Source organism: Microcaecilia unicolor, chromosome 12, assembly GCF_901765095.1.
Source record: "Microcaecilia unicolor chromosome 12, aMicUni1.1, whole genome shotgun sequence".
Lineage (NCBI taxonomy): Eukaryota > Metazoa > Chordata > Amphibia > Gymnophiona > Siphonopidae > Microcaecilia > Microcaecilia unicolor.
In genome coordinates, this window is record NC_044042.1 from 72,060,141 (window position 1) to 72,088,026 (window position 27,886).

The 27,886-nt window shown below is 44.3% G+C and overlaps 1 protein-coding gene across 1 annotated transcript; it reads left to right on the top strand.

The window, feature by feature from the left end:
* Nucleotides 1-3: 3 nt before the first annotated feature.
* CDC6 (cell division cycle 6) lies at nucleotides 4-27,886 on the top strand. The gene is made up of 12 exons (XM_030221833.1): nucleotides 4-85; nucleotides 1,509-1,698; nucleotides 3,144-3,422; nucleotides 3,568-3,767; nucleotides 4,764-4,933; nucleotides 5,300-5,406; nucleotides 6,754-6,893; nucleotides 7,812-7,912; nucleotides 16,353-16,417; nucleotides 17,194-17,408; nucleotides 18,529-18,669; nucleotides 25,075-27,886. The coding sequence occupies exons 2-12, from the start codon at nucleotides 1,524-1,526 to the stop codon at nucleotides 25,162-25,164; spliced, it is 1,683 nt and encodes a 560-aa protein (XP_030077693.1). The 5' UTR covers nucleotides 4-85; nucleotides 1,509-1,523; the 3' UTR covers nucleotides 25,165-27,886.

Consider the following 27,886-nt stretch of genomic DNA (forward strand, 5'->3'; position numbering starts at 1 on the left):
GAAAGTTCGTGTACCAGTCGCGGGCAAATTTGTATGAATTGTAGCTACTGCTGCGCTAGTAGTGATCGCAAAAACAAGTTTGAAGGTAGGATCGGGGGTATACTGGAGGGGAATTGAGAATGAGAGAAAGATACCGGTTTGTGGACGGGGAGGAAATGGGGAGATACAGGAAGAAATCCCGGATCGCGGGGTTGCTGTCCTTGCATGCGTGTCATTGAATTATTACATTAAAAATATTAAATGACAAATTCTCACTGTAAAGTTTTAAACTTTAAAAACTAGGAACTATACGTTGGACCCAACGCTTTGTTTTTATTTTATTTATTTTATTGCATTTGTATCCCACATTTTCCCACCTATTTGCAGGCTCAATGTGGCTTACATAGTTTAACATTGTCATTACAGGATATCAGGTATAATTAGTAATGTGTAACGATTAAGTAAGGGAAGAAAGAAGAAGGAAGGGAGTGAGTGATTAGGGTAGTTCTAGAAGGTGGGCGTTCATAATTGAGTGGGTTGGTGAGGTGGCACAGTGAGGCTATAGGTTCTAATTGTAGGCCTTGTTGAAGAAAAATGTCTTAAGAGATTTTTGAAAGATAGTTGTTTCGTTGATTGCTTTTAAGTCTGTAGGTAATGCAATCCAAAACTGTGTGCTCATGTAAGAGAAGGTAGTGGCATGCATCAGCTTGTATTTAAGTCCTTTTACTGGGATCTATATAGCAAAAGGAAAATTCTATCTATATACCAAAGGAAAATCCTGCCAAACAAATCTTATTGACTTTTTTGAATGGGTGACCAAAGAAGGTGCGCTAGATGTAATCAACTTGGACTTCAGCAAAGCCTTTGATACGGTCCCCCACAAAAGACTCGTGAATAAGCTGAAAGGGTTGAACTTAGGACCGAAAGTGGTGAACTGGAGAAGAAACTGGTTGACCGACAGGTGGCAGAGGGGAAGGTGGTAGAACTAGAGGACATGAATTGAGGTTGAAGGGGGGCAGACTACTAATGTCAGGAAGTATTTTTTCATGGAGAGGGTGGTGGGTATGTGGAATGCCCTCCCGTGGGAGATGGTGGAGATGAAAACGGTAATGGAATTCAAACATGCGTGGGATGAACACAAAGGAACCCAGTTTAGAAGGAATGGTTCCATGGAATCTTAGCGGAGATTGGGTGGCGACACCAGTAATTGGAAACAAAACGGGAGCCGGGCAGACTTCTACAGCCCTGATCATGACTGAATAGATAGGGATGGGCTGGAGTGTAAATTTTAAGGGGCTTCGATGTTAGCTTCAGAACTTAGTACAAGAACAGTACTGGGCAGACTTCTACGGTCTGTGCCCTGAGAAAGGCAAGCACAAATCAAACTCGGGTATACATATAAAGTATCACATCCATGTAAAATGAGTTTATCTTGTTGGGCAGACTGGATGGACTGTACAGGTCTTTATCTGCCGTCATTTACTGTGTTACGATATGTGTGGAAGACTAATCTGTCATTCTCTCTGCAGCTGTCTCAAGCAGTCATGCCAAGTACCAGGTCCCAGTCCCAGAGCTCCATTGAATTTCCCAAGAGAAAATCTGCCAAAACTCTTTGCAGAGCTCAGCGTTGGAAAGAAGTGACCTTAAATATTAAACTGAGAGAGACACTTTCACCACAACGTGTTAATCAGCTGCCTCTCAGTCCCCGCAAGCGATTAGGTGAGCCAATTCAGGTGGAGAGAGATACAGATTGGGATTGGGGGGGGGGGGGGGGGGCAGGATTGGGATTAGGTGAAGCTTTTTTTCCCAGGTAGAGAGAGATCAGGATTTTTTTGCATTAAAAAAAAAAAAAAAAAGCAACCCCCAACCAACTGCTTTTTGTCATCTTTGCTTATATTCATCAGTTCTGTGTTTTGGTTTCCGCCCCCCTCCCCTTTCAGTTATCCAAGTTCATTTTTTTTTGTCAGGCTTTTCAAGTGAGAGTAAAACTTTTCGTCAAAGAAACAACAGGGTTTACGATTAATAGACTTGCTCCTTGTTTGGCTCATCAGTTGTATATTCTATAGAGATATTCATGTTTGCTGGCTTTTGACATGAATATAGACTTTGAAGGCACTGTAGTTGAAAAGATAACGCATTCAGGGGGGAATTTATCAAGCAGAGCTTTAATGTGTGTTAAGGGAATTAACGTGTACTAAATGCTAAGAAGCCCATAGGTATAGAAAATGGGGGCATCTTTTACTAAGGCGTGCTCACGTTTTTAACGTGCGCTAAACGTTAGAGACGCCCATAGGAATGCATTGGCATCTCTAACGTTTAGCGCACCTACAATTTTAGTGCGTGCCAAAAACGTGAGCGTGCCTTAATAAAGGACCCTCTAAGTTTCTTAGCATTTAGCGCTTGTTAATTCCTTTAATGTGCATTAAGGACTCAAACACTGCTTGATAAATTCCGCCACTAGTGCTCATTTAGTATTTTAAAATAGAAATCTGAAGCTTTTTTGGCAATATCCCAATTATGTTGCAGTACATTGAGGGGAGTTGGGAGCTTAACACTGTTGTTTTCCTCTCTTCTTTGGAAGCTGTCATATAATCCAAGTGCTGCCCAGTCATTTACCCCAGTGGAACCTGCTGGTGGTTTCTGAAGTGCTGCATTTGTAGAATGTTGTGGTTCTGGTTGTCTGGGTGGCGGAGCACGTGGGGGGAAGAGGGGGTGGTGATTGGGAGGCGAGGATAGGGGAGGACAGACTTGTACGGTCTGTCCCAGAGCCGGTGATGGGAGGCGGGACTGGTGGTTGGGAGGCGGGAAATACTGCTGGGCAGACTTATATGGTCTGTGCCCTGAAAAGGACAGGTACAAATTCAAGGTAAGGTATACACATATGAGTTTGTCTTGGGCAGACTGGATGGACCGTGCAGGTCTTTTTCTGCCGTCATCTACTATGTTACTATGTTGTGTATACATCTAACTCAGGTTGTCATCGGAGCTTCTTTGCAGGTTTTGTGGACATATATAGCCAGTATGTAAGGGTAGGGGTTAACAAAATACTAACTCCAGTGAACTGATTGTGTTCATAAGTGGTGTTTAAAATGGAAGTTTGCTGTGTTTTCCATGGAGGGGGTGTGTTTAAAACTGTTGTTCATGTTGGCTGTTATGTTTTTCAGAGGATGACAACATGTGCAATATTCCCCAATCTTTGCACTGCTCCCCGCCAAAGCACAAAAAAGAAAACAATATGCCATTTTGTCCTGGCTCCCCCAGGGGTCGGCGACTCATATTCGATGAAAATCTAGTGGACCAGGAACTCACAACCCCCATACGAAAGGAGCTGGAAGAGAAGGTTCCCTTCGTTCTGCGGAAGGAGCAGGAGACGCCAAGTAGCTGTGAATGGCCTTTTCGGAAAGGGGGCAAATCTGTGTGTACTAAGCTTTTTAAACCAGAAGGTAAGTTGTGCTTTTTCAAATGTGACAAGCAATTAATGAAGCTTCATGCTAACTGAAGCTGAGCAAGGCATTTTATTTGTGAACAGTACCCAGTGGAGTTTTTCCATCCTACCCTGCCTGGTTTAATTTGTTTCTCCCATTGCAGGTGCTTGTTATCAGGAGGTGAAGCAGGCTTTAAACACAGCTGTGCCAGACCAACTGTTTGTCCGGGAAAAGGAGACAGATGCTATCAGAAAATTTTTGAGACAACATGCCTGTGGGGGAAAGCCTGGCAGTCTGTACATATCTGGAGCCCCAGGAACTGGGAAAACATTATGCCTCAGTAAAATTCTGGAAGACTTAAAGGTACAGCATTTAGCTAGATAGAGTACCACGTTAGTTTAAAGTAAGTAATTTTGGAAGAGTGCCAAACAGCTCAAGTTTTGTAGCCTGTTTGCCACGTACCTCCTGCCAATAAGAAGCAGCTTGGAGTAGTAGCAGTATGAAACTGGTGCACTGGAAGCCCTCCATAACCAATGCTGATAAGTTGTTTTGTTTTTTTAATATTTTGTGCAGCAGTTTGAAACTTTCTAGGTTTTACTGGGACTATTTGTTTTATCCCTTCTTTAAAAGGCAAAAAGTTCTGGGCTGTTTCTTTTCAGCTGAACTCGGATGGGTAATTTAAATTCCTTACATAAGTAGATAAGTACTGCCATACTGGGTCAGACTGAGGGTCCATCAAGCCCAGCATCCTGTTTCCAGCAGTGGCCAATCCCACTGTTTTGGGACAAGATCCCAAAACAGTACAATACATTTTTTGCTGCTTATTCTAGAAATAAGTAGTGAATTTTCCACAAGTCCATTTTAATAATGGTCTATGGATTTTTCCTTTAGGAAGCCATCCAAACCTTTTTTAAACCCTGCTAAGCTAACTGCTTTTACTACATTCTCTGGCAACAAATTCCAGAGTTTAATTACACATGGAGTGAAGAAATATTTTCTCTGATTTGTTTTAAATTTACTACTTTGTAGCTTCATTGCGAGCCCCCTAGTCCTAGTAATTTTGTAAAGAGTAAACAATTGATTCACTTCTAACTGTTCCACTTCACTCATTATTTTATAGATCTCTATCATATCTCTCCTCCGCTGTCTTTTCTCTAAGCTGAAGAGCCCTAGCTGCTTTAGCTTATCCTCATAGGGAAGTCGTTTCATCCCTTTATCATTTTCATTGCCCCATGCCATTCCAGCTTTCACAATGAAAATGATAGCAATATTCCACGGAGATATTGGAACAGCCCATTCTAAAGGGCTGTGTGCACTTGATATTCACTCAACTTCTTCAATGTCTTTTTCACATTGCAGGATGAGCTTAAAGAGTGCAGAACCATCTTTATTAACTGCATGTCTCTGAGGAGTTCCCAAGGCATATTCCCTTGTGTAGCTGAAGGGATGGCAGAGGCTGGAAAGACTGTGGGGGCAAAGGATATAGCGAGGAAGTTGGAGAAGCAGATGACAGCAGAAGGGCCTATGGTGTGAGTAACTGCTTGTTTTAATGGAGAAGGTAGCTCTTATCCACAGACTGCTTTTCTGTCCTGGGATATTTTAATAGCTGCTGAGAGTTGAATGGCAGATGGAGACTGCAGCTGTTCATGCTAACGTGATCCTTGGGCAACCCTGCTGGCAAGAGGTACTGGATCACCCAGCGTGATCCCCGAGAAGAACGGAGGACGACATTGGGAACTCTGGCTAACTTCCATGGTTATTCACTTAGATTAATAATCTACCCTTCCACGTTGCTATTCCATTGTTTTTGAACCCAAAAGGTTAATGTTTGAAATTTTACGTCTGAGTCTTCTCATAAAATCATGCACGGTGATAAGGAGTCCTTTGTTTTGCAGCTTACTGGTGCTGGATGAGATGGATCAGCTAGACAACAAAGGGCATGATGTTCTTTACACAGTGTTTGAGTGGCCAAGCTTAACGAACTCCAGGCTCGTACTTATCGGTATGCATGCTTCATGTAGTATAACAACATATATACATGTCCTTTGCACTCTTTTGCTTGTACTTCACATTGACAGAAAGGGGCTCATTTTCAAAAAAGAAAAACGTCTAAAAAGCGGCATAAGGCAGCATTTGGATGTTTTTCGCACAAAAACATCCAAATCAGTATTTTTAAAACCCGTTTTTAGCCGTTTTTCTGTCACAAGTGTGTTCAAATCACAAGGGGGTGTGTCAGGGGCACATCAAAGGCTGGGTTAGGGCGTGCCTAACACTTGGATGTTTTACAGCCATAATGGAACAAACCGTCCAGGACTAAAACCAAGACATTTTGGTCTAGACCTGTTTTCAGAACCAATAAGGCACAAGAGGATGACCCACTGGAGAGAATCAGGGGTCACCCCCCTCACCCTCCAAAAGTGTGAATAAAAATGTGACTTACCAGCCTCTATGACAGCTTCAGCTATTGGTCAGGGCTATACAACAGCATGCAAGGTCCCTGGATAAGTGTAGTGGTTGATACAGTACACAGTGAGGGACCCAGGTCCCTTTCTCTCTCTATCTGTCACACTTGAGAGGGGATCACAGTTTCCACCACAAGGTCACCAAAATCCTACTTTACCCACATATAGGTGCCCCCTTCACCCATAAGGGCTATTGTAGTGGAGTACAGTGGGTTTTGGAGGGCTCAGGACAAGGTAAAGGAGCAAAGGTGAGATGTGTACTTGGGAGCATTTTTATGAAGTGCACAGAAGTGCCCTCTAAGGTACCCCATTGCTCTCCTGGGCTGTCTGGGGGGACCAGTCTACTAAAAATGCTGGCTCCTCCTACATCCCAATGGCATGAATCTCTTCATTTTGCACCTATTTGATTTTTTTTTGTTTGTTTTTTTTTAATGGACCAAAAAACAAAATGTCCAAATTGCAAAACCTTGTTCAAAAAAATATTTTTGAAAAAAAAAAAAAGATAAAAGATGTTTCTTTTTTTGAAAATGGCCTTCTTTCCTATTCTGATTTTGGACATTATGTGCAAAACGTCCAAAATAGGATTTGAACGTCATATCGAAAATGCCCCTCAAAGTTTTATAATTTGACACTTTTATTTAAAAGCTGTATTTGTCTGGAGACTTAGGTTCCAGACTCTCTGTTCCGCTCTAAGCAATACCTGCTCTGTATTTTCTCTAATTCCTGCTATTCACAACTTTGTGTGCCACCACAAATTGTAGTATTTCTACCTTGAATGTGTGGCTGACACTGTAACATGGGAAGACTTGTGGTGTGCTACATGAAGTGGTTTTAATTTTGGGATCTCTAGTTGAGGTGCTTAAATATTATTTTCTTGTACATTGTAGGCATTGCCAATGCCCTAGATCTCACAGACAGAATTCTGCCCAGGCTGCATGCTCGGCCGAAGTGTAAACCACAGCTGTTAAACTTCTCCCCTTATACAAAAGATGAAATTGCTACAATTTTACAAGGGAGACTGAAGCAGGTGAGATTTCCTTCCATCCCCAGAGCTCCACTCTCTATTTTTTTCCAGTTAGAAATGTATAGCTTAATATGTGGGTTGGGCCAAGGGGAGGAAATGGTTTAAAAAAAAAAAAAACTTGCAGAATGTAAGGAACTGGTGTCTGTCCTTTTTGAAATTTGAGGTGCCAAACTGGTTCATAGTCTCTTCAAAGTAGATGAGCCTTAAAACCAGTGTTGTTTTTCTAGCAAAAAAGGTACCGGTACTCAAATGCTAGGCCACCCTTCAGGAGTGGGGTAATCATGGAGGGACCCACCCCATAATAGCCAGGCCACCTGCAACCAGTCATAGAATCTATGACAAGACAGAATTGGTGTGTAGAGCCTGAGCTCTTTCATTAAAACTTGGGTTCCATGGGTCAATTTTAGCAGACAATGGAAAAGGTGCCAGTACTCAGTACCCCCTCAAAAAAAGCCCTGCTTAAAACTTCTAGGAGTTTTGTTTGTGTAAAATATACTAGCTGTGTTTCTTATTAGAAATCTCAACCTAAATTCTTCTACCTTTAATTCAGGAACTTGGTCTCAGAGTTATAAGATCAGCTTCCAGATTTGAACTAGTACAACTTCTTGTCCGTTTTAGGCAGACTGCCAATATCCATGTTGTTATTACTTTAGTGTGGTCTGAGCTTGAAATTTAAAAACTGCATGTTTAATGTGGAGGTTCCTCTTTCCTGAGGCAGAAGTTTTCAAGGACTAGCATTCATCTCATTTGCATACAGATGGACTCTATTCTCTGAAAAATTCTATCCCAGTAAACGTTTATAAGGTTCCAGCCACCTCTGTGTTGTCTTTACTACCATAGATAATGGAGATTCCTGTTCTCTGTAGTTATCATTGAATCCCTCTTTCCTAATTTTTCTTTTTATGCTTTGTTGATTGGAAGGTGGCTGGTGATCAGGTATTGGAAAATGCTGCTATTCAGTTCTGTGCCAGGAAGGTTTCAGCCATGTCGGGAGATGCTCGGAAAGCTCTAGATGTCTGCAGGTATCTTGTCACTGGAGTCTTGTGTTTGCTGTCTGTTTTCTTTCTTGCCTGTAAAGGTACTGTGGGGGGGGGGGGGGGGGGGGGTGCCTGCTTCTCCTCAGAAAAGAGGGCAAACTCTCTTCCAGTTGGGAGCACCCTACATTTTAATTGTGTTAGCAGCTGATAGACGTCTGGGTCCATTTTCCTGCAAATTGAATGCAGCAAGCACTACCTGCTGTGATTAGAGATTAGTTAATTACATCTGTATTAACAGGGGCTCTAGCATACTTGCCCTGAAGCAGGTCTATTCATACTGGTTAGATGCCTTTCCTTTCTTCTTGCATGCTCTCATCTTGGAGTTTTAGTGCTACTGGAGTGCTACATGGTAACCCTTGCTGTACCCTAAGGTCCACTTAGAATACATGTGTTTGGACTTTCCTATACAGAAGAGCCAGGGCTGTCCTGGATGTAGCAGCAGTTTTATACAGCATCCTTTGGTCACTATGCAAGATGGCAATAACTCATCACAATATGTTTAATTCCTCTATGCTGTCTACAAAAGCAATCTTAAGTGATGATTAAGATTTAGCCTAAATCAATGGTAATGGGGGTCATTCCTCTGCCTGAGCATCCCGCTAGACCCAGACTGCTTTGCAGAACTTGCTCAGGGGGGCTTTGGCATCCTGAGTCGCCTTTTGATTTTGCAGCATGAACCATGCAGGTATCGGGGCTTTTACTGCCCCAGGAGGTCCAGTCACAGATAATAGGAAGGGAGCAAGCAGCGAAAACATTAGTCAGTTCTTGAAGTGGAAATATAAACACAGATTTGATTGGCCACTTTTGATTATATTCCAGTCCCGCCAGTTTCAGCCATCCACTAAAAATACCATAATTTATTGTGGTTTTAACATACATTTTTTTAATGTACATTTTATAGAGTATAATTATTCATTCACATGTAACATTCCGAAACCAATGAATAAACTCCCCCCTCCCGCTCCCTCCAACAGTGAGCGCAGAGCAGAAGCAGGGTGTTTTCCTTTTGCAACTCAACATACAAAAAGATTCTATTCAGATTCTGGTGTCCTTTCTGAGACAGCAGCACAAACTCTCTCCACTGATAGACACTGAACTGACACACACAATTTTGCAAGTGGACATTCAGACACTTACCATAACATAGCACCAAGTCTAAGAGTACAAATTGAAACCCTACTTATACACCTCTAGTTGGGAAAAGAGAACAAGCTGGACTGCTTCAGATTTCTACACAAAAACCTACATGCTAACAGAATCCATCACCTTGGCTACATGTAGAAAATAGTCAGTCATATAGTAAAGGATAACTTCCTTAGCATCCCTCCAGACTGGCCTAGATGGATGGGTTATGTATTCCTACCAGCAGGTGGGTGGAGACTGAGAACTACAGATTCCTCAGCAAGCCTCCAGACTGGTCAGGATGCTTGGGTTATGCACGCCTACCAGCAGAGGGAGACTGAGATCACTTAACTTTAAACACGGTACAAATAACCTGTGCAGAACCTCAACCATTCAGTATTTTCTCAGTCTCAGCAGAGGGTAGACGTGCAGCCTGACCAGTCTGGTAGGCCCTTGAGGGTCCTTAGTGTCCTGAATTTTCGGTGTGGCAAGGTAGCCCTGTACTGAGAACTCTAGGTGCTTCTGGGATGTGGGTCCGGTGGGGCCCCTGTTTCTTCTTGGAGTGCTACACCCGGGTGGCTGGGTCCCTCCTTCTCTGGTGCTCTCCCTTGGATGGACAGCCTTTGTGCCTCGGCTGCCGGTTTTGGAGTGCCAGGTCAGTTTGACAGCAACAGGGTTCAAATAAAGCAACAACAACAAAAAACCCTTCGGTTTCTTTGCCGCCATCTTTTTCTTACCTCTGTCTGGGAGAGCACAGGTTTGGCCTGAGGAGCAGTTTGGTTGGTTTTGTGTGCAGGATCGGGAGTTCCCTCCCTTCTTCTGTTGGCGGTTATGTCTAAGTTGCTCCGTTGCGAATCCTGTGTGCGCCGTGGTATTGAAGTGCCGGGCGGATAGCCGAAATCTCCTTTGCCGCCGCCGCCGCCTCTGGAGTTGACCTCTGAACCTCCCGCAGTGAGCCCGAATGTAGGCGAAATGGGGCCACAGGTGGGTTCCTCAGCGACAGTTCTGTTTTTGGCGGGAACTGCAACCATTTTGGATTCTTCCCGCGTGGCTGAGCTGTCCCAGCATGTTCATGAGGATAGTTCCCTGGGAACGTCTTTCAGTTCTGATAGCTCGGGGGGATGGGGTTCCCTCCTTAGTTGTCTGGTCCCTGTACCAAGCTTGGAAGTCAGGACCGACCTGGGCTATCCCCGTCAGTGGAGGGATGGGCCCGGTGGTCACTAAGCAGCCTTGGGTGGATTTGTCTGAGGATCTGGAGGTTTTTTTTCTCTTCAGGGTTCTGAGGAATTTAGTGATCTCAGAAAGGAAGATCCTCCAGAAGGGTCCCAGGAGAAGGAGGGTTCCGTGCCAGAGGAGGACCCCTTCGTAGTCCGCATTTTTCACAGGGACGAGCTTTTGGAATTAATTGGTCAGGTGTCCTCCACCCTTAAGTTTACTACTGTGAGCACCCCCCTCTGGGGAGGTTACGGAGGCTGACCCACTGGTTAAAGGGATTATGCATACCTCGCGGTCTTTTCCTATGAATAAAGATATCAGGGACATTGGGTTGCAGGAGTGGTCCTTTCCGGATGCACCTTGTAAGGTGTCTAGAGCTATGGCTAGGCTTTATCCCCTTCCTCAAAAAGATCGGGATTTCTTGAATCCCCCCACTGTGGACACGGTGGTTACTGAGACTAAGGCTGTGGATGGGGGTGCGGCGCTACGTGACCCTCAAGATAGGAAGCTTGAGTCTTAAATGTAGTTTTGATATGTCGGCTCTTGCTTTACAAGCATCTGTGTGTGGGAGCTTGGTAGCATGTGCTTGTTTCTGCTGGCCTGAGAAGCTCCTGGATGAGCCTGCTGTAGATAGGTCTGTTTTGGCGCAGGGATTGGCAAAGTTGGAGATGGGCTTTTCCTTTTTAGCTGACGCGCTGTATGATTTACTCAGGGCATCCGCTAAGAACATGGCCCTTGGAGTTGCGGCTCGTCGGGCTCTGTGGTTAAGGGGTTGGGCTGCGAATGCAGCCTCCAAATCTAAATTATGTTCTCTGCCTTTTAAGGGTTCCATGCTTTTTGGTGAGGAACTGAATAAGTTGGTTTGTGGTCTTGGGGGCACTAAGGTTCTGTGGCTTCCAGAGATGCGTCCTAAGTCCACGAGCCAGGGGACTCCGCGGGGTCGTTTTAGGGACTCACGGTGTTATAGGTGTGCAGGTCGAGTGGAGCCCCCAAGGGCTGGTTTTTTTTTTTCAGCAGACCCAGTCCTTTCGAGGAGGGCGCTGTGGGGGGGCGTGACTCCAGGGGATTCCGGATCCGCTTGCACCTCGCAATGAGGGTACAAGGGTCCAGCCTCTGGTGTGGATAGGCGCACGGATGATGTGTGAGGGATATGCACTCAAGTTCGATCACCCTCTGGCAGATTTGTCTCTCGAGTCTCCTTGCCGCTCCCGACTGAAGGTGGGGTTGATTCGAGATACTCTTCTGTATTTCATCTGTCTGTGGGCGGTAGTGCCTGTGCCTCATCGGGACCAGGGAATGGGGTGCTATTCCATCTATTTTGATCTATTTTGTGGTGCCCAAGAAGGAGAGCTCCTTTCATCCCATTCTGGACCTCAAGAGGGTCAACGGGGCCCTAAAAGTTCCCTCTTTCTGAATGGAAATTTTGCACTTGGTCATTGTCGTGGTTCGGAAAGGGGAGTTTCTGACATCCTTGGATTTGACAGAAGCGTATTTGCACATTCCCGTCTGTGTGGCTCACCAGCGTTTCCTTCGCTTTGCTGTGTTAGGGAAACACTTTCAGTTCTGTGCTCTGCCGTTCGGGCTTGCAACGGCACCACAGACATTTTCCAAGGTCATGGTGGTGGTGGCGGCTACTCTGCGGAAACAGGGTATCTTGGTCCACCCTTATCTGGACGATCGGTTGATTCGGGTGAAGTCTCAGTCGAAGAGTGAAGCGGCAACTGGGTGAACCCGGTCAAGAGTCACTTGTGCCCGTCGCAGACCCTGAAATACCTGCAAGTTCGCTTCAACATGTTAGTCGGCTGTGTCTTTCTGCCTCCAGCTCGGATTTCCAGTCTCCAGCTTCAGATTCAGCAGTTTTTGTCCGTTCCGGCTCTAGCAGCCTGTTCTTACCTTCGGGTACTGGGTCTGATGGTGGCAGTGATAGAAGTGGGCCAGGGCACACGTGCAGCATTTGCAGATGACTGTTCTGTCTCGTTGGTCTCCGCAGTCGCAGGACTTGGATGTTTGGTTGTCTCTGACTGGAGCCCCCCGCCACAGTCTGCAGTGGTGGCTGCACACTCCGAATCTGGAGAAGGGCATGCCTCTGGAGCCTCCAGAGTGGATAGCTCTCTCCACAGATGCCAGTCTGATGGGGTGGGGGGCTCAGGGCCTCGGCCAGGTAGCTCAGGGCCGTTGGTAGATGGAGGAAGCCCATTGGTTCATCAATCGGTTAGAGACGAGGGCGATTCGGTTGGCCTTGGAGTCTTTCCAGTCACTTCTGGTCGGAAGGGCGGTAAGGGTTCTGTCCAACAATGCACCAGAAGTAGCTTATGTCAACCGGCAGGGGGGAACAAGAAGCTGGGCGGTTGCAAAGGAGGCGGCATTGTTAATGTGCTGGGCAGAATCCCATCTCCTGGATCTCTCGGCAGGTCACATGAATGCAGATTTTCTGAGCAGGCACACTCTAGGTCCTGGAGAGTGGTCCCTTCATCGCTTGGTTTTCGATCACATAGTGTTGACATGGGAGCTGCTGGTGATTGATCTCATGGCATTGGCTGACAATGCTCAGGTGCCTCGCTATTTCAGTCGCCAGCGGGACCCTCGGTCAGAAGGGACCGATGCGTTGGTTCTTCCTTGGCCGCCTTAGGTGCTGTACATGTTTCCATCTTGGCCACTGGTAGGACGGGTTCTTCAGCGTATCTAGCGTCATTTGGGTCCAGTGATTCTAGTAGCTCCAAATTGGCCACGGCGTCCATGGTTTGGAGATCTGGTGCGTCTGATGGAGCACGAGCCATTTCCTATGGGGGAGATTGCCCTCTTGTGTCAGAGTCTGATAGTTATGCCAGACCCCTCTCCATTCTCTCTTTCAGCTTGGCTCTTGAGAGGAATCAGCTGAGGAAGAAGGATTTTTCCTCCAGAGTTATAGACACTATGCTCCAGTCGTGGAAATACTCCACCTCATTGGCTTATGTGTGCGTCTGGCGCATTTTTGAGAGTTGGTGTCAAGATCGGTCTTGTTTACCTCTTCGCGTGTCTCTTTTGGAGATTTTGGAGTTTTTGCAGGATGGTTTGGACAGGGGTCTGGCCTCGTCCTCTTTGAAGGTGCAGATTGCAGCCTTGGCCTGTTTCCGGGGGAAGGTGCAGGGTATGTCCTTGGCTTCTTCTTTGGACGTTGTGCGTTTTTTGCGGGGAGTAAAATTGCTTCGGCCCCTGCAACGTCCTTTGGTCCCTCAGTGGGATTTGAATCTCGTTCTTGAGGCCCTGGTTGGTGCCCCCTTTGAACCCTTGGAATCCTGCACCAACAAGGATCTCACCCTGAAGACAGTCATTTTGGTAGCTATTTCCTCCGCCTGAAGGATTTCTGAGTTGCAGGCTGTATCGTGCATCTGGTGCCTTCCTTTTTGCCTAAAGTGGTGTCTTCTTTTCATGTGAATCAGGTTATTTCATTGCCGGTTCTGGGAGACAGGGTGGGGGATGCTTCTTAACAGCGTCTCGCAAAGCTGGGTATTCGGCGAGTCTTGAGATTTTATCTGAAAAGAACGCAGGATTTTCGTTCCTTGGACAGGTTGGTTGTGCTGTATGGAGGGCCTAAGAAAGGTGCGGCCGTTTCTAAGGTGACTATAGCGAGGTGGCTAAAAGAGACGATTGCTTCTGCTTACTTGCTTAAGGGTCGTGCTGTGCCCTCAGTGCTCAAAGCTCATTCCACTAGAGGAGTAGCAGCCTCCTGGGCAGAAAGCAGTTTTATTCCGCCTGTGGACATTTGCAGAGCAGCGGTTTGGTCCTCTTTGCACTCCTTCGTGAAGCATTATAGGGTGGATGTGTAGGCGAAAGAGGATGCTGGGTTTGGTGCAGCAGTTTTGACCTCTGGGATTCGGCGGTTCCGCCCTTAGATGTTTACTGCTTTGGTACTACCCAAGTGTCTTGACCAGTCTGGAGGGTTGCTGAGGAAGGTGAAATTAGGCCTTACCTGCTAATTTTCTTTCCTGTAGACCCTTCAGACCGGTCAAGAACCCGCCCTGTATTTCATGAAATATTGTGTTTTTGTTTGAACCGGAGTTGCTTTAACTGCTGCAGGGTTTATCTCTGTACATTTCTGTGCTAGTTGGTTCTGGGAATTTTTCCTGGTGCTTGCTAAAGGCAGATTGGGGCGCATGTTGTGCTCCATCTGCAGAAGCTTGCCCCCTGTTTGGGGAGGTGGTTTTCTTTGTTTGGAGTTTTTTTTTTTCTCCTCTGCTTTATCGGTATACTGGCTGGTTGGGGTTCTGCACAGGTTATTTGTACTGTGTTTAAAGTTAAGTGTTCTCAGTCTCCCTCTGCTGGTAGGCATACATAACCCAAGCATCTTGACTGGTCTGGAGGGTCTAGAGGAAAGAAGCATGGACGTGACTTGCCCGAGCTTGTCAGCTGACCAATGGTGAAGGCTCTGAAGTCATCACTGTCTGGATGAGTTTGCTATAAAATAACTGAAGCCTCCCTGAGGGGCAGAGCTATGATGTGTCCGAAGTCGGAGCCCTCCATTGGTGAGTGCTGCTGAAGGGCGAGGCCATGACATGAGCTGCCTCTATCATTGGCCAGCATTGCTGAGTTCAGGCAAGCCATGTCCCCACCCCTCGCCAGCACTGTGACCAATGGAGAGGCCTCTGAACTCTGGTACATCATGGCCCAGCCCTTTGACAGTACTGACAAATGGATATCCGGCGAGCCAGGCTGACTAGCAGAGGTAAATTAAAAGCTGTGAGGCAGGGCCAAATCAGGTAGCCTTTGGTGCCAGGCAGAGGCCCGGAGCAATGTAGCCACACATCCTCGGAGTGGGGGAACACAATGCTATATTTAGATATGTGCTGCCATTTGGGCCCCACTGTGGTACAGCACAGTGCTGAAAGTTGCGTACTGTTTTTGAGAGAGTGGGTGCCCAGATGACAGTGAACAAAATCACGCTCCCATCGATGAGACTCTTCTGGTCATCTCAACTTTGTTACCTTCAACCCCAATAATTGGGGCCTACCAGCCACCAAGCACACTATATCTGCTTGGATTTCCGACTGTGTATTGCCTTCTGCTATCAGAAGGCTAACCAACCACTTCTGCTCTCATTGACATGCATCGCTCCAGGGCCACAGCAGGCTTGAGGGCATACCTCCGATCTACCACCTAAGCCGATATTTGCAGGGTGGCTATCTGGTCTTTCAGTGCATAATTTTACCAGGCATTGTTTGGGTGGTTCTACTTCTCAGGACTTGGGTTTTGGTCAAGCAGTCCTACTTAACCTTATTGCTTATTGATTATCGTCCATTTTCAGCCACTCAAACATATAGCAGTGGCAATCCACAGACTGGGCTTGCTTCAATTGCAAAATGGCTGCCGCTACCCTTAGTAACAATTTTGCGAGACTGCTACTGAAGGTTGCGGCAGACATTTAACGGCAGAGACGGCATGGGTAAGAGCCACTAGGGATCACTCCAACCCTGACTAGACCAGTAGAATTTAAGGTAGTGGATCCAGGAGAGGAGCTCCTCCTGTTAGGAGAGGAGGGAAGGGAGGAGGAAGAGGGGCAATAAGGCTCTTGTTTGAGGAGGGAGGGACACAGCCCAGAGTTTGTTTCAGCTGAAAATGCACCGGCCAGTTTTGGCATCGACACCGAAATTCGGTTGGCCTTTACTGCTGTGTTTATGCACAGACTTTGCACAAAATAATCAAGTGGTAAAAGTTGGAAGAATGTTGGCCTTGAAAATAACTTTGAAAGCTAGCCTGATTTACAAGTAGATGCTGTTCTAGTTTACTTGCAGAGCTGAGGAGGAGATGGTTGGGGCTCCAGAAACTGTGCACCCTCCAGGAAAACAAGGTCCTTCACTGGATGACTCTCCAATGAGTCTTGGAGAAGGGGGAATGGGGAGAGCAAAGAAATAAAGTTTATTGGTTTTGGTGAGATTGCTTGTTTGCAAAATGGGATTGAATATAGACGTGACATGATGGCATGTCTTACTGAAGTCATTTGGAAGGATGCAGGACACTATACAGCTGTTTGAGAATACTAATTAATTACTATGGAGTCTTTTCTCCCATTTCTGATGCTATTTTTGCATAAGGAATACATTTTCTTTTTTAGGAGAGCAGTAGAGATTGTAGAATCGGATGTCAGAAGCCAGACAGTCCTCAGACCACTGTCTGAATGTAAGTTTTGAACTGACTTCTCTCATTTTGTCTTCTTTCCAAAAGCACAGGTCTGTATAAAGGGAAAGCTGGCTGCAAAACCTGACTAATTTTAGGGTTTCCTTCTTTACCAGCTGCATTTTTTTTTTGCATAAGTTTGTGAGCCTTTATATAAGCAGCTAGATCTGAGCACGTGGTTCTCAAACCATCTGAAAGTATTCACGTTTTTAATTTGTGCTTGTTATTTATATAAGGCTAATAAAAAAATATATATATATATAAAACCATATAGTAGTTGTGTAATGATCCTGTGAACCTCTGAGGACAAGTACTTTTTGGGATATGTTCCGCCAACAACTTAACATCCTCAAAGAGGATGCGAAAATTGTGCAGCTTCAAATATTAACTGACTCTGTATTTTTTTTTGTTTTGCTAATGACTGAAAGTCAGTGCAGTAAATACACAGCAAATGAAGCGTCAGTTTTGTTAGGCTAGTCCAGTGGTTCCCAAACTTGATCCTGGAGGCACCCCAGCCAGTCAGGTTTTCAGGATATCCACAATGAATATTCATAAGAGAGATTTGCATGCACTGCCTCCACTGCATGCAAATCTTTCATGAATATTCATTGTGGATATCCTGAAAACCTGACTGGCTGGGGTGCCTCCAGGACCAGGTTTGGGAACCACTGGCCTAGTCTGTTTCAGAATTGAATGCTCCCTAGTGCTGCTTCCTGTAGTTTGGCATAGGTGTCTTACGTAGAGCACATTCAATTATTTGTGTTTTTTGCACTCGTTAGGTAAATCTCCCAGTAAAACTTCCTCGGCACATCTGGTTCCCAAGAAGGTTGGCCTTCCCCACATTTCCCAAGTGATCTCAAGCATCTATGGTGATAGAATGACAGTGGACAGTCGGGGTGCAGAACAGTCCTTTCCCTTGCAGCAGAAACTTCTCGTCTGCACGCTCTTGCTTTTGACCAGGCAATCAAAAATAAAGGAAGTGTCCCTGGGAAAGGTAACATCAGTGTTTTCTTGGTGCACTGAAACAATGTAAAAATTTCAGAGGCCAAATGTGCAACACAACCTCACCTCGCACTTTTTTGAAATTGTTTGTAATTAGCACAAGATAAAATTAGGGAGTATACTTGAGTGATGGAAGGGGTGCAGTCAGTGGTGTGCTGGAGCAGGCTCTCACAGGCTCGCAAGAGCCGGTTGTTAAGTTTTTAAGAATTTTGGGAGCCGGTTGTTAAAGTAGGGCCCTCCATGGCTACTTTAACAACTGGCTCCCAAAATGTGGGCTTGGGCCCCCTGCTGAAGAATTCTCTTTTACTTTCAAGAAAATAGACTACTGCTGCTCTCCGCTCCTTGTTTCCAGTTCTGGGCAGCAGGCTGGGATTTCTTAAGCATGTGAGAGAAGTTCAAGCATGCTGCTCAGAGCAAGACGGGAGTGGTGGCAGTCCATTTATTGGCTGCCAGCAAAGGTATGCCTAGCGAAGGGAGGGAGGAGAGAGAGGCAAGTGTTGCTCCCCCACCCCACCCCGGCCACCCCTGACCCTTCCAACTGCAGAGCTGGCTACGTCCGGAGAAAGAGCCAGTTGTTAAAAATTTACCAGCACACCCCTGGGTGCAGTGTTTTGGGTGAAACATAGCCAGAGTTGGAGGTATGTTGACTGGTTTTTAAACGATGATCTAGTAGCAAAACGAGCTTAGATTAGAGAAGTCCAAGCTCTGAGAGATGAAGCTGTCTTCTTGTATGCTGTCATACCTAGGGTATGTATTGTAGTTCTGCTTATCTCCAAAGCAACCGTTGTAATTCTCAGAGAAATGTTCTGATCTCTACAAAAACCTTGTAAACCGCTTAGAACTGAAAAGATATTAGCGGGATATAAGCCCAAAATCTAATGTATGCCAACCTGAGCTGTAATATCTCAGGGCGGTAGAACTGTGAAATGACCTCCAAGGGGAGGTGATAGAGAACAAAGGTTGTATCTGAATTCAGTAAATCATGGGACAAGCATATAGGATCTCCTAAGGGAGAGGCAGGGATAGAAGACGGGATGGGTGGGCAGACTGGATAGGCCATATGGTCTTTATCTGTCTTCATTTTCTGTTTCTATATTTTTATTTTGTCACAGTTGCATGAAGCGTACAGCAAAGTCTGCCGAAAGCAGCAGATGGCAGCGGTTGACCAGTCAGAGTGTTTATCACTCTCTAATCTCTTGGAAGCCAGGGGCATTTTGGCATTGAAAAAGGCCAAAGAAGCCAGACTTACTAAGGTATGTTATCATGTTCTGGTTATTTTGGGGGATTGTATCCCAGTAGATCAAAATAGAGTAGAGTGAGGAAGTTGTTTGTTCATTTAAGATTAATTGTAATCAGATGGGTAAGCATTACTCAAATTTTGTACTGAGAATTTTTGTATGATGTGAAGAGACCAGGTAGGTATCTGTTGATTTTTATTTTGCTACTACCACCACCTCAGCATAAAGGACATAAATAAACTGAACACTCAGTGACTGACTGAATTAGAAACTGAGGGCCCGGTATTCAACTGGTGGCGGGCAGCACGTTTGCTGGCGGTGTTAAGCCGGGCCATTTCCAGCGACCGGCATTGAATATTCGTGTTTGTTTTGGCCACTAAAAAGTTAACTGGCTATGCCAATATTCAGGGCTAATCGGTTAACTTGTTAGTGGTCAAAGATAGGCCTGCTATTTAAGCGGCCTATTTTGACCGTTCAACATAGCCGGTTTGGCGCTTAATATTCACGCTTAAAGGGCTGGGTCACTGCCTCCTCTTACTGGGAAGCAGCCAAGGCTGTTATGAGAGGAGAAATGATCAGTTATGTCAGTCACTACAAAAAAGCTAGGGATAAAGAGATTTTGAGATTAGAGGCCCATATACGTAGCTTACGGAGAAGACTCTGAGAAAACCCAAACGTTCATACTAGGAAGGAGCTTCTAGGGGCACAGGTGACTCTAAACACATTAATTCATGAACGTGAGGTGAAATCACAAACCTACTATAAATTCCAATTATATAAATTTGGGGGCAAAGGCGGGAAGATGATGGCGCGACTGATAGCTCGGAAACAGGCCAACCGCATAGTAGCAGCCTTGAAAGATCAGACAGGTAAACTGTGCCACTCAGACTCTGAGGTTCAAGATATTTTTCAAAACTTTTATCAGCAATTATATGCGGAGAGGGATGATTCGGGCCTGGAGAGTACTTTATATTTGGACAATCTGGATTCTCCGAGACTGACTGATAGGGAGAGAGAACAGCTTAATGCCCCTATATCTATTGATGAGGTGGGATGGGCAATTGGAAGCAGTCAATCAGGGAAAACACCTGGGCCGGATGGTTTAAAGATAGAGTTTTATAAATTGATGGGAGAGGCCATTTTACCACCGATGGTTGAAGCCTATAATGAATGGGTAGAGAAAGGGTCACTACCAGACCAACTGAATATAGCACATATAATATTAATTCCGAAGCCTAAAAGAGATGTCACCTTGCCTGAGTCTTATAGACCCATATCACTTTTGAACTGCGAAGTTAAAATTTTCGCAAAGATACTGGCAAACAGAATGAGTCGGGTGTTACCAAGAATTGTGCACGAAGCCCAGGTGGGCTTTGTTAAAGGCCGAGCGGTATCTAAGAATCTTAGACGAATTTTACTCTCTTTGGAACAGATTGGTAGGGCAAATAGATCAGCACTCACAGTAAGCTTTGACGCAGAAAAAGCTTTCGACCGTGTAAGATGAGATTTTCTGTTTACAGTGTTGGAAAAATATGGTTTCGACGGATGGTTTTTGGGAGCGGTTAAATCACTGTATTCTTCACCAAAAGCGAGAGTGATGGTGAATGGTAACTGCTCAGAAAAAGTGGGGATAGAGAGGGGCACTCGTCAAGGTTGCCCCTTGTCGCCGTTATTGTTCGCACTGTATTTGGATCCATTGATAAGAGAGGTATATTCCAATGCAGACATCCATGGTGTAACTTTGGGTACGGTGAAGTTCAAATTGGCAGCCTTCGCTGATGATTTATTGGTTGTGATCACGAGGCCAGAGACATCGTTGCCAACTTTATTAGAGGTATTTCAAGAATTCGGGGATTTCTCTGGTCTCAAATTAAATCTAGAGAAATCAGAGGCATTGGCTAATGATGAATCGATTAATAGAAATTGGCCTGGGACCTTCCCATTGCGGTGGGCAGGTGGACAGTTCCGTTATTTAGGTATTTTGTTATCCATGAAGACTAGGGATCTTTATAAACTTAATATACAACAACTACTGGTGCAAACCAAACAGCAGCTGGAAAAATGGGAAGCATTGCCACTTTCCTTGATAGGTCGGTTGGGGCTCATACGTATGGTCATTCTCCCTCGCTGGTTATACGTTATGCAAACCCTCCCCCTTCAGCTATTGAATAAAGATCTGGCAAATTTCTACCGACTGGTAATGAGATTCTGCTGGGCGAATAAAAAGGCGAAACTTAAATTCCAGCTGTTGTGGGGGGGCTGGTCACGGGGGGGGGGGGGGGCTAGGCTTGCCTAATGTGAAACTATATAATATGGCATGTTTACTGCTACATATTAGAGACTGGCTTTTTGAATCGAATAAATATACCCCCCTAGAAATGGAAGAGGCATTTTATGCTCCCTATCGCTTGGTGACATTGTTGCAGGTGGAACGATCGTTGATCCCTAGTTATCTAACCCAAAGTCTGTTGTTGATGCCGCTACGTGACGCGTGGCAGTTCTTGGGGAACTGTTTGAAAGTGGGTACTGGAATCACGGAATTAATGACTATTAGGGGGAATCCTAAGTTTGTCAGGCTTGGAGAATCCAGTTTTTAAAAGATGGGAAGAAAGAGGAATAACTTGTTTGGATGATGTAATTGGAGGTGAGGGACAGATAAAACCGAAAGAGCAAATATTGGGTAATGAGTCGCTGCAATGGGGGGACACTTTTGCTTATTGCCAATTGAAGCACTTTATAAATTCTTTAGATGGGGAGAAACTGAAACAGAAATCGGGGTCTAGGTTGAAAGAATTCTTTGAGGAAATTTCGGATACCGAACCATCTGTCTCTGATGTGTACAAGGCATTAGGGTCAGTGGGGATGACTAAAGATCTGACAACAGTTAAAGAGCGGTGGGAGAAAGATTTGTGAATAGGCCTCTCCAACTGGGATATAAACAGACAAGTGAAAGGTATTGCAAACTTAGTTAGTGGAGCCTATTATCGGGAATGTGCTTTTCGAGTACTTCATAGGGCTTACTTCACACAAGTACAATTAGCAAAATTTGGGGGAACACAAAATTCAATATGCATACGGTGTAAAAATGCAGAAAACACATTCTACCATGCATTTTGGAGTTGTGTGACCATACAGGGCTTCTGGTCCAGAGTAGCCACTTATCTGTCAAATTTGCTGTCCTGTGAAGTAATAGGAACCCCCTCACAGATGTTATTGGATATATATGGGTCGTTCAGAGGAAATACCTCAGAGGAAACATTACTTTTTCGTAAGGGGTGTCTGCTAGCAAAGAAATGTATATTGCAAAACTGGACTTCAGAGGCAGTACCAGAATTTTGGCACTGGCGGAATATGGTGCACCAGCTGCTGATGTGGGAGGCAAGAGAAGCCAGAGGATCCCCAAAATGAAAAACTCAGTTCTTGAAGATCTGGGGAAAATATATAGATACCTTATCAGCTAAGGGTAAGAGCTTTGTGCTTAATGTGCTGTAAATATTATATTGATACTGATTGCAGGTCAATCTCTTCTTCAAGATGATTATGAGTTTTCCATGGGGGAGGGAGGGGATGGGGAGGGTTAGCGAAGGGGAAAGTTTTTTTGGGGGGGGGGGTTGGGGGGAAGGGGGGGGGGGTGGGAGAAAGGGAATAAATACGAGAAAACAGTAGACCCGTACTGTTGGATGTATGAATAGCATGGAGTTTCATGACTGGTTGTATATACTGAATATCTGTTGTTGATAAAAGTGTACACTGTTTTCAATAAAAACCGTTGAAACATAAAGGGCTGGGTCACGTGGTATAGCCGGTTATCCCCTGCTGAATATCTGCGGTTAGGCACTTTAAACGCTATTTAACCGTCCAGGAGCTATTCCAGGCCAGTTAAATAATTTTGAATATTGGGAGGTGAGTGACTGAAAGGTATTTTTTAAAATAGTGTACTATGCCATACTTTGTATTGTTATTTGAATATTTTTATTGCTGTAATTGATTTATTCTTACTGTACACCGCCTTGAGTGAATTCCTTTAAAAAGGCGGTAAATAAATCCAAACAAATAAATAATAAATATAAACAACAAAAGATAGCTGGTAAAGTGAGTTTATGCTGAGGAAAGGGAAGTTGCTAGTGGCATGCAACAGAGGATTGGTTCTCAGTCCAGTTCAACATTTTCATAGGAGGTATTTCATAAGGGCTTTTGGAGGGTTTTTCTTTTTGCAGATATCAAACACTGCAATAGGACAGACATCTTGGAAGGTGTAGAAAAAACGAGGAGGGATCATTAATGAAGCTAGGGGAGTGATCTAGAGTTTGTTAGCTAAGGTTTAATGCTACAACATACAGGGACATACATTTGGGTAGCAAGAACTCAAAGGCAGTACAGTAACAGGGAATGGAGTTTTGATATACACAAAAGTGAGATCTGGGGGTGATCATGCCGCATGTGATCTTAAGGTGATGGCGAAATATGAGGAGATGGTTGAGTTCAAAGAGAGAGGAATAGCCAGCAGAAAGGAGAATATTGCATACAGGTTTGAGGACCATACCTTCAAAACAATATATGCTGAATAGAGTTGGCTAACAGTCTGCCCCAGTGGTTCCCAAAGCAGGTCCTGAAGGCACCCCAGCCAGTCAGGTTTTCAGGCTATCCACAATGAATATTCATGAGAGAGACATGCATACACTAACTCCACAGCATGTAAATCTATCTCACGAATGTTCATTGTGGATATCCTGAAGACCAGACTGGCTGGGGAGCCTCAAGGATCGGGATTGGGCACTACTGGTCTGTCCCCATATTCTTCAGGATGATGACTTTGAACATGTATACCTTGGAGGAAAGGAGAGGGAAGAAATAGACATTTGTATATGTCCTGAGGTATAAATACAGAGCAGAAAGGACGCTCTAGGATTAGGATAAAGGGGGTAGATGCATAGAACAGCCTTCTGGTAGAGACAAGGATGGTATCTGAATTCAAGAAAGCAAACAAACAGAGTCTCCAAGGGAGCGGAAGAGATTGTAGAGCAAATAATGAAGTGAGGGTGGGGAGACTGGATGGGCTGTATTGGCGATATCTACTGTCATTGTCTCGGTTTCCCTCTGCATTTGACCTGATTTTGCCTTTTTTTTTTTTTTTGGTGGGCTGTCTTTTAATCTCCTCTGTGGATTGTTTTACTTGAAACAATAGAGACTTATCAGAAGTAACCTGATTTGTGTAACTCAGAGCTGCTTGTAGTTTTAGCTAAAGTCACACACTACCTCATTTTCCCATAATTCCTTATTGTCTTTCACAGATGATGTCACCCTGCATGTGTGAACCAATCGGATCACATCCTGTGTAGTCATTTTGTGAACCTGGCTGCTCCCCAAGGGAGTTCAGAAGGGGAATGTTTTTAATTAAAAACAAGTGATTAGGTCAAACGATGTTTTGACCCAGTTGTTGAAGAATGGACTCACTTGAAGTACATGCTTGGTGATAAAAGATAAATGGGAGGGAGGGTAGTTTCAAGAGAAGAGTCCACCCGAAGGAGCCACGGATTGACACATTGTTTGCGAGTTTTTTTACTTGGCTAATATAGGGCAGTTGGGGAGGGGGGTTACAGAGTTTGAAGGTTAGATGGGTTATTATATAGTGTTATGCTTGTTTATATATATTCTATTAGCCGTTGAGCCCGTTAAAACGGGCTAGTGGGTCGCCACTGCCCCCCCCCCCCCCCGAGTCGCCGTCACCCCTCCACCCGGCCCGTCTCTTCGCTATTCAACTTACATCTCCGCAGCAGGCAGATCAGCTGAGCTCCCGTCGGCCTTCCTTCTCTGCCTGTGTCCCGCCCTCGTGTGACGTAACGTCGGCGAGGGCGGGACACAGGCAGGGAAGGAAGGCCAACTGCAGCTCAGCTGATCTGCCTGCTGCGGAAATGTAAGTTGAATAGCGAAGAGACTGGCCGGATGGGGTGGCGGCAGCGGCGACTCCAGGGGGGCACCAGTAGCGGCAACCTCGGGGGGGGAGCGGTGGCGACCTCGGCGGTTCCCTCCCCTTCGCACAGTTTCCCTCTCTGTCCCGCCCCCCGTCACATGTATTGACACGGGGGCGGGACAGAGAGGGAAGTCTCTACTGCGCATTTGCGAGTGAGTACGGTCACTCGCTGTTTATATGTTTGATGATTATTTGCACAGCTGTATTGGAAAAAAAAATAAATTTATTGAAACAAAAATAAGTGATTACATAACTTCAGAATTATAGTCTGCCGATAGCAAAATGACGTTGGCAGTGGCTGCGTTCAGAAGCAGCTTCAAATGGAAATTATGGATGTCGGTAATTCTAAGAAATAAAATGCTTTTGTGTTGGAGAGAGCTCTGGAGAGGTAGTATATTTGTCATGCTCCCAATGCTGGAAAATAAGATTACGGAATAATTATTTTTCAGATTTCTCTGAAGATAGAAGAAAAGGACGTGGAACACTCGCTGAAGGACAAAATTTTGATTGGAAATATTTTAGCTGGAGGTCTGCCTTAATTGTCTGCTCAAAGGCCGATTTCTAAAGTGTTTTATATGTAACTATTAACTGTTATTTTATTATTTTTTGAAAGCCTTCAATTAAGGTTTGCTGGAGCATTTTTATTTCTATCAGGAACTAACCAAAACTCATTTTAATAGTTAGATGCTGTTATGTTTTTATTTAGAGCCTCCTTTTTAAAAAAAAGGAAACCAATTTTTAAAGAATTTTGCCTGGGAGCACTGCTTTTGTTAAACATGATCTTTGTTCAAGGCAATGACTTTTCCTCCAGGCTGTCCTTTTTTCAGGGTTGAGGCAGTGCGACTGACAAGCACAGATCTGAATGTTTGTAATGTATTCTCTGTATAATTTGTGTCTCTGAGCTGATATTCTTAATCTGTCGGCATAAGGAGCAAGAGTTTTGGGGTTTGGTATGTGGAGCTAAAACTATGAAGGTATCATATCCCATTCTTTGTGGTACACTGTGATAGTTTGTGCTTAATGCTGCATTCTGCAGTATTCATCTTTTTCCAGTGGTCGTGCTGACTCAGCTGTTCCTCTCCCGAGCAAGCAGAATATTTCTAAAGCTCTCAAAACTTAATGTGGCTTTTTTTATGGTGTAATACCACGCGTTTCAAAAAGGAGTAGAAAGCTGCATACTGTTAATGGAGAGATATGGACCTCAAAAGCCCCATGCCGTGCTGAATACATAAGGCTTTTAATGGGTCCCATTAGGATCCTTGGTCCCTATTCGTCTCAAAAACAAAATATCTTGAAGCCCCCAAAAAATAAAAAACAACGAATATGGGAGAAAAGGTGAGCAAACTATCAATATTTTTCAAAAACACTGTTAACCACATATGTTGCGTACTTCCCACTGCAGGTTTATTTCTGAATCTCGTTTTTGGAGTCCTTTTAATACAACAAAAGAGAGATTAAGCTCATAAAACTTGTACAGTTCCATAAAAACATTTAAGCATGCTTTGTATTACTAGGGGAAAAAAAACACTTGGCTTATTAATATGGTATTCTCATGTTTCCGCTCACTCCGATGTTCTGACTTCCGCTTTAAGTTATCCACAGTTCAATTCAAAGTTGCAATCCACAAGTAAATATCCCCAACAAGGGCCACTTATTTCACTTTGATTCAAGCTGCATCAGGAGAATCCACCTTGGACTTCTCTTAAAATAAGCTCAAGATGGTGGATGCTTTTAACTCAAATGCTGACCTCAAAGTGAACCAATCAAGTGCTAGCCTGCTCTGGCAAATATATTTTTCACAGCAGCATAGCTACAGAACTAGCCAAAGAAGTCATTCATTCTACTCTAATGTTTAAGCCATTTGGCTCTGTTGTATTCAGAGAAATAAATCCAACTTTGATCTAGCTGGCATAACCCCTTTCGGGTATCGCCTTTCTGTTCTGATGTGATCGGCTGATCAGTCACTGCACAGCACAAGTTGTCAAACTGATGTTGGTGCTGTATACAATAGTGAGCAACTTCCAGTTTGTTTTGCTTTTTTAACAATGGTGATGCTCTATTAGTAGGATTTTCAACATCCTTATCTTTTGCCCCACATAAAATAAATTACAGGGTCAGATTAAAACATATAATCACTTGCTTGGACAGACAAGTGATAATATGCTTCGGTTTTAGAATTTGTAAACGTCAAATAGTCCATAGAAACACCACACACAGAACATTTGCTCACAAGGTTTGTGTAAACCTACAGTGGCAGCATGTGGAGCCCAAATGCCACATTTGCAGAGCCGGTCACTTAAATTTTTGTTCCTGGAATAAGCCATACGATGTTTACTGGAACAAAAGATTTTTTTGCACCTGTGTGTAATATGTGCCAGTGTTTCTTTTTTGATAATTTTAGCATCTTAAGACAAGCCAGTATATCGGGTTACACAAGTTATTGTTTCTGTCGATGGCGTGCACTCAGCCGGTTGCAGTAGAAACTCTTGGATTAAATAATGCTCTTTTGTATGCCTGTTTTATACGTTTTCTAGGATAACCACGTTCTATAAACTTGTGAACTAACTTTTGAGCCTCCTGTTGATGCAATGTTTTAGTGTGGCAAATCCTATGATATCGTAGAAACTGAGAGAGAGGCAAAGCATACTTTAAACATCTCGGATGCATACTGTCAAAATTCAGCAGTGCATTTCTATCTGTTGGTTTGGTGTATACTGAAGCTGCAAAGTAACTCTTCTCTTGGCAAACTTGTACATCCAGAAACGCAATCTCTTTTTCAATGTGAAGGTGTAATCAAATTTAATAGTAATAGTAGAATGCACTGTATTCAGTTCTTGCACAAAGTATCATAGCTGAATGTGAAACTGTACTATGTGACAGTGTTAACTTTTGTTTTGTTCCTAACACATCTGCCCTCCTCTTATTTTCATAGTATTCATGCCAGTAGTGCCCAGTTTTTGGCCATTGCTTTGCGGTCTGTTAATGGCTGTCTTTTCACCTTCACTTTCATTACTACAGTAAAGCACTAAGTATCAGGGCTCTCTGTATATTCCAAAAGCATTCCCATATAAGACAGTAACGTGTGTGTGTGTGTGTAAGCAAAGGACTGTATTAAAATTAGGTGTTTCTGTTAATAGTATTGATGAAATATTTTTTTATTGTATTATAGAATCTTAAGCAATGTATTTTACTATATAAACTGTGAATCGTTTTCTGTGTTACTTTGGTTTGCTTCGAATTTTAAGAGTGGCTATTTTTAGT

Coding starts and splice junctions, on each gene's coding strand:
- CDC6 (XM_030221833.1), top strand. CDS start 1,524: ATGCCAAGTACCAGGTCCCAGTCCCAGAGCTCCATTGAATTTCCCAAG. Junction 3,423..3,567: donor TAAGCTTTTTAAACCAGAAG/GTAAGTTGTGCT, acceptor CTCCCATTGCAG/GTGCTTGTTATCAGGAGGTG. Junction 16,418..17,193: donor CCTCAGACCACTGTCTGAAT/GTAAGTTTTGAA, acceptor TGCACTCGTTAG/GTAAATCTCCCAGTAAAACT.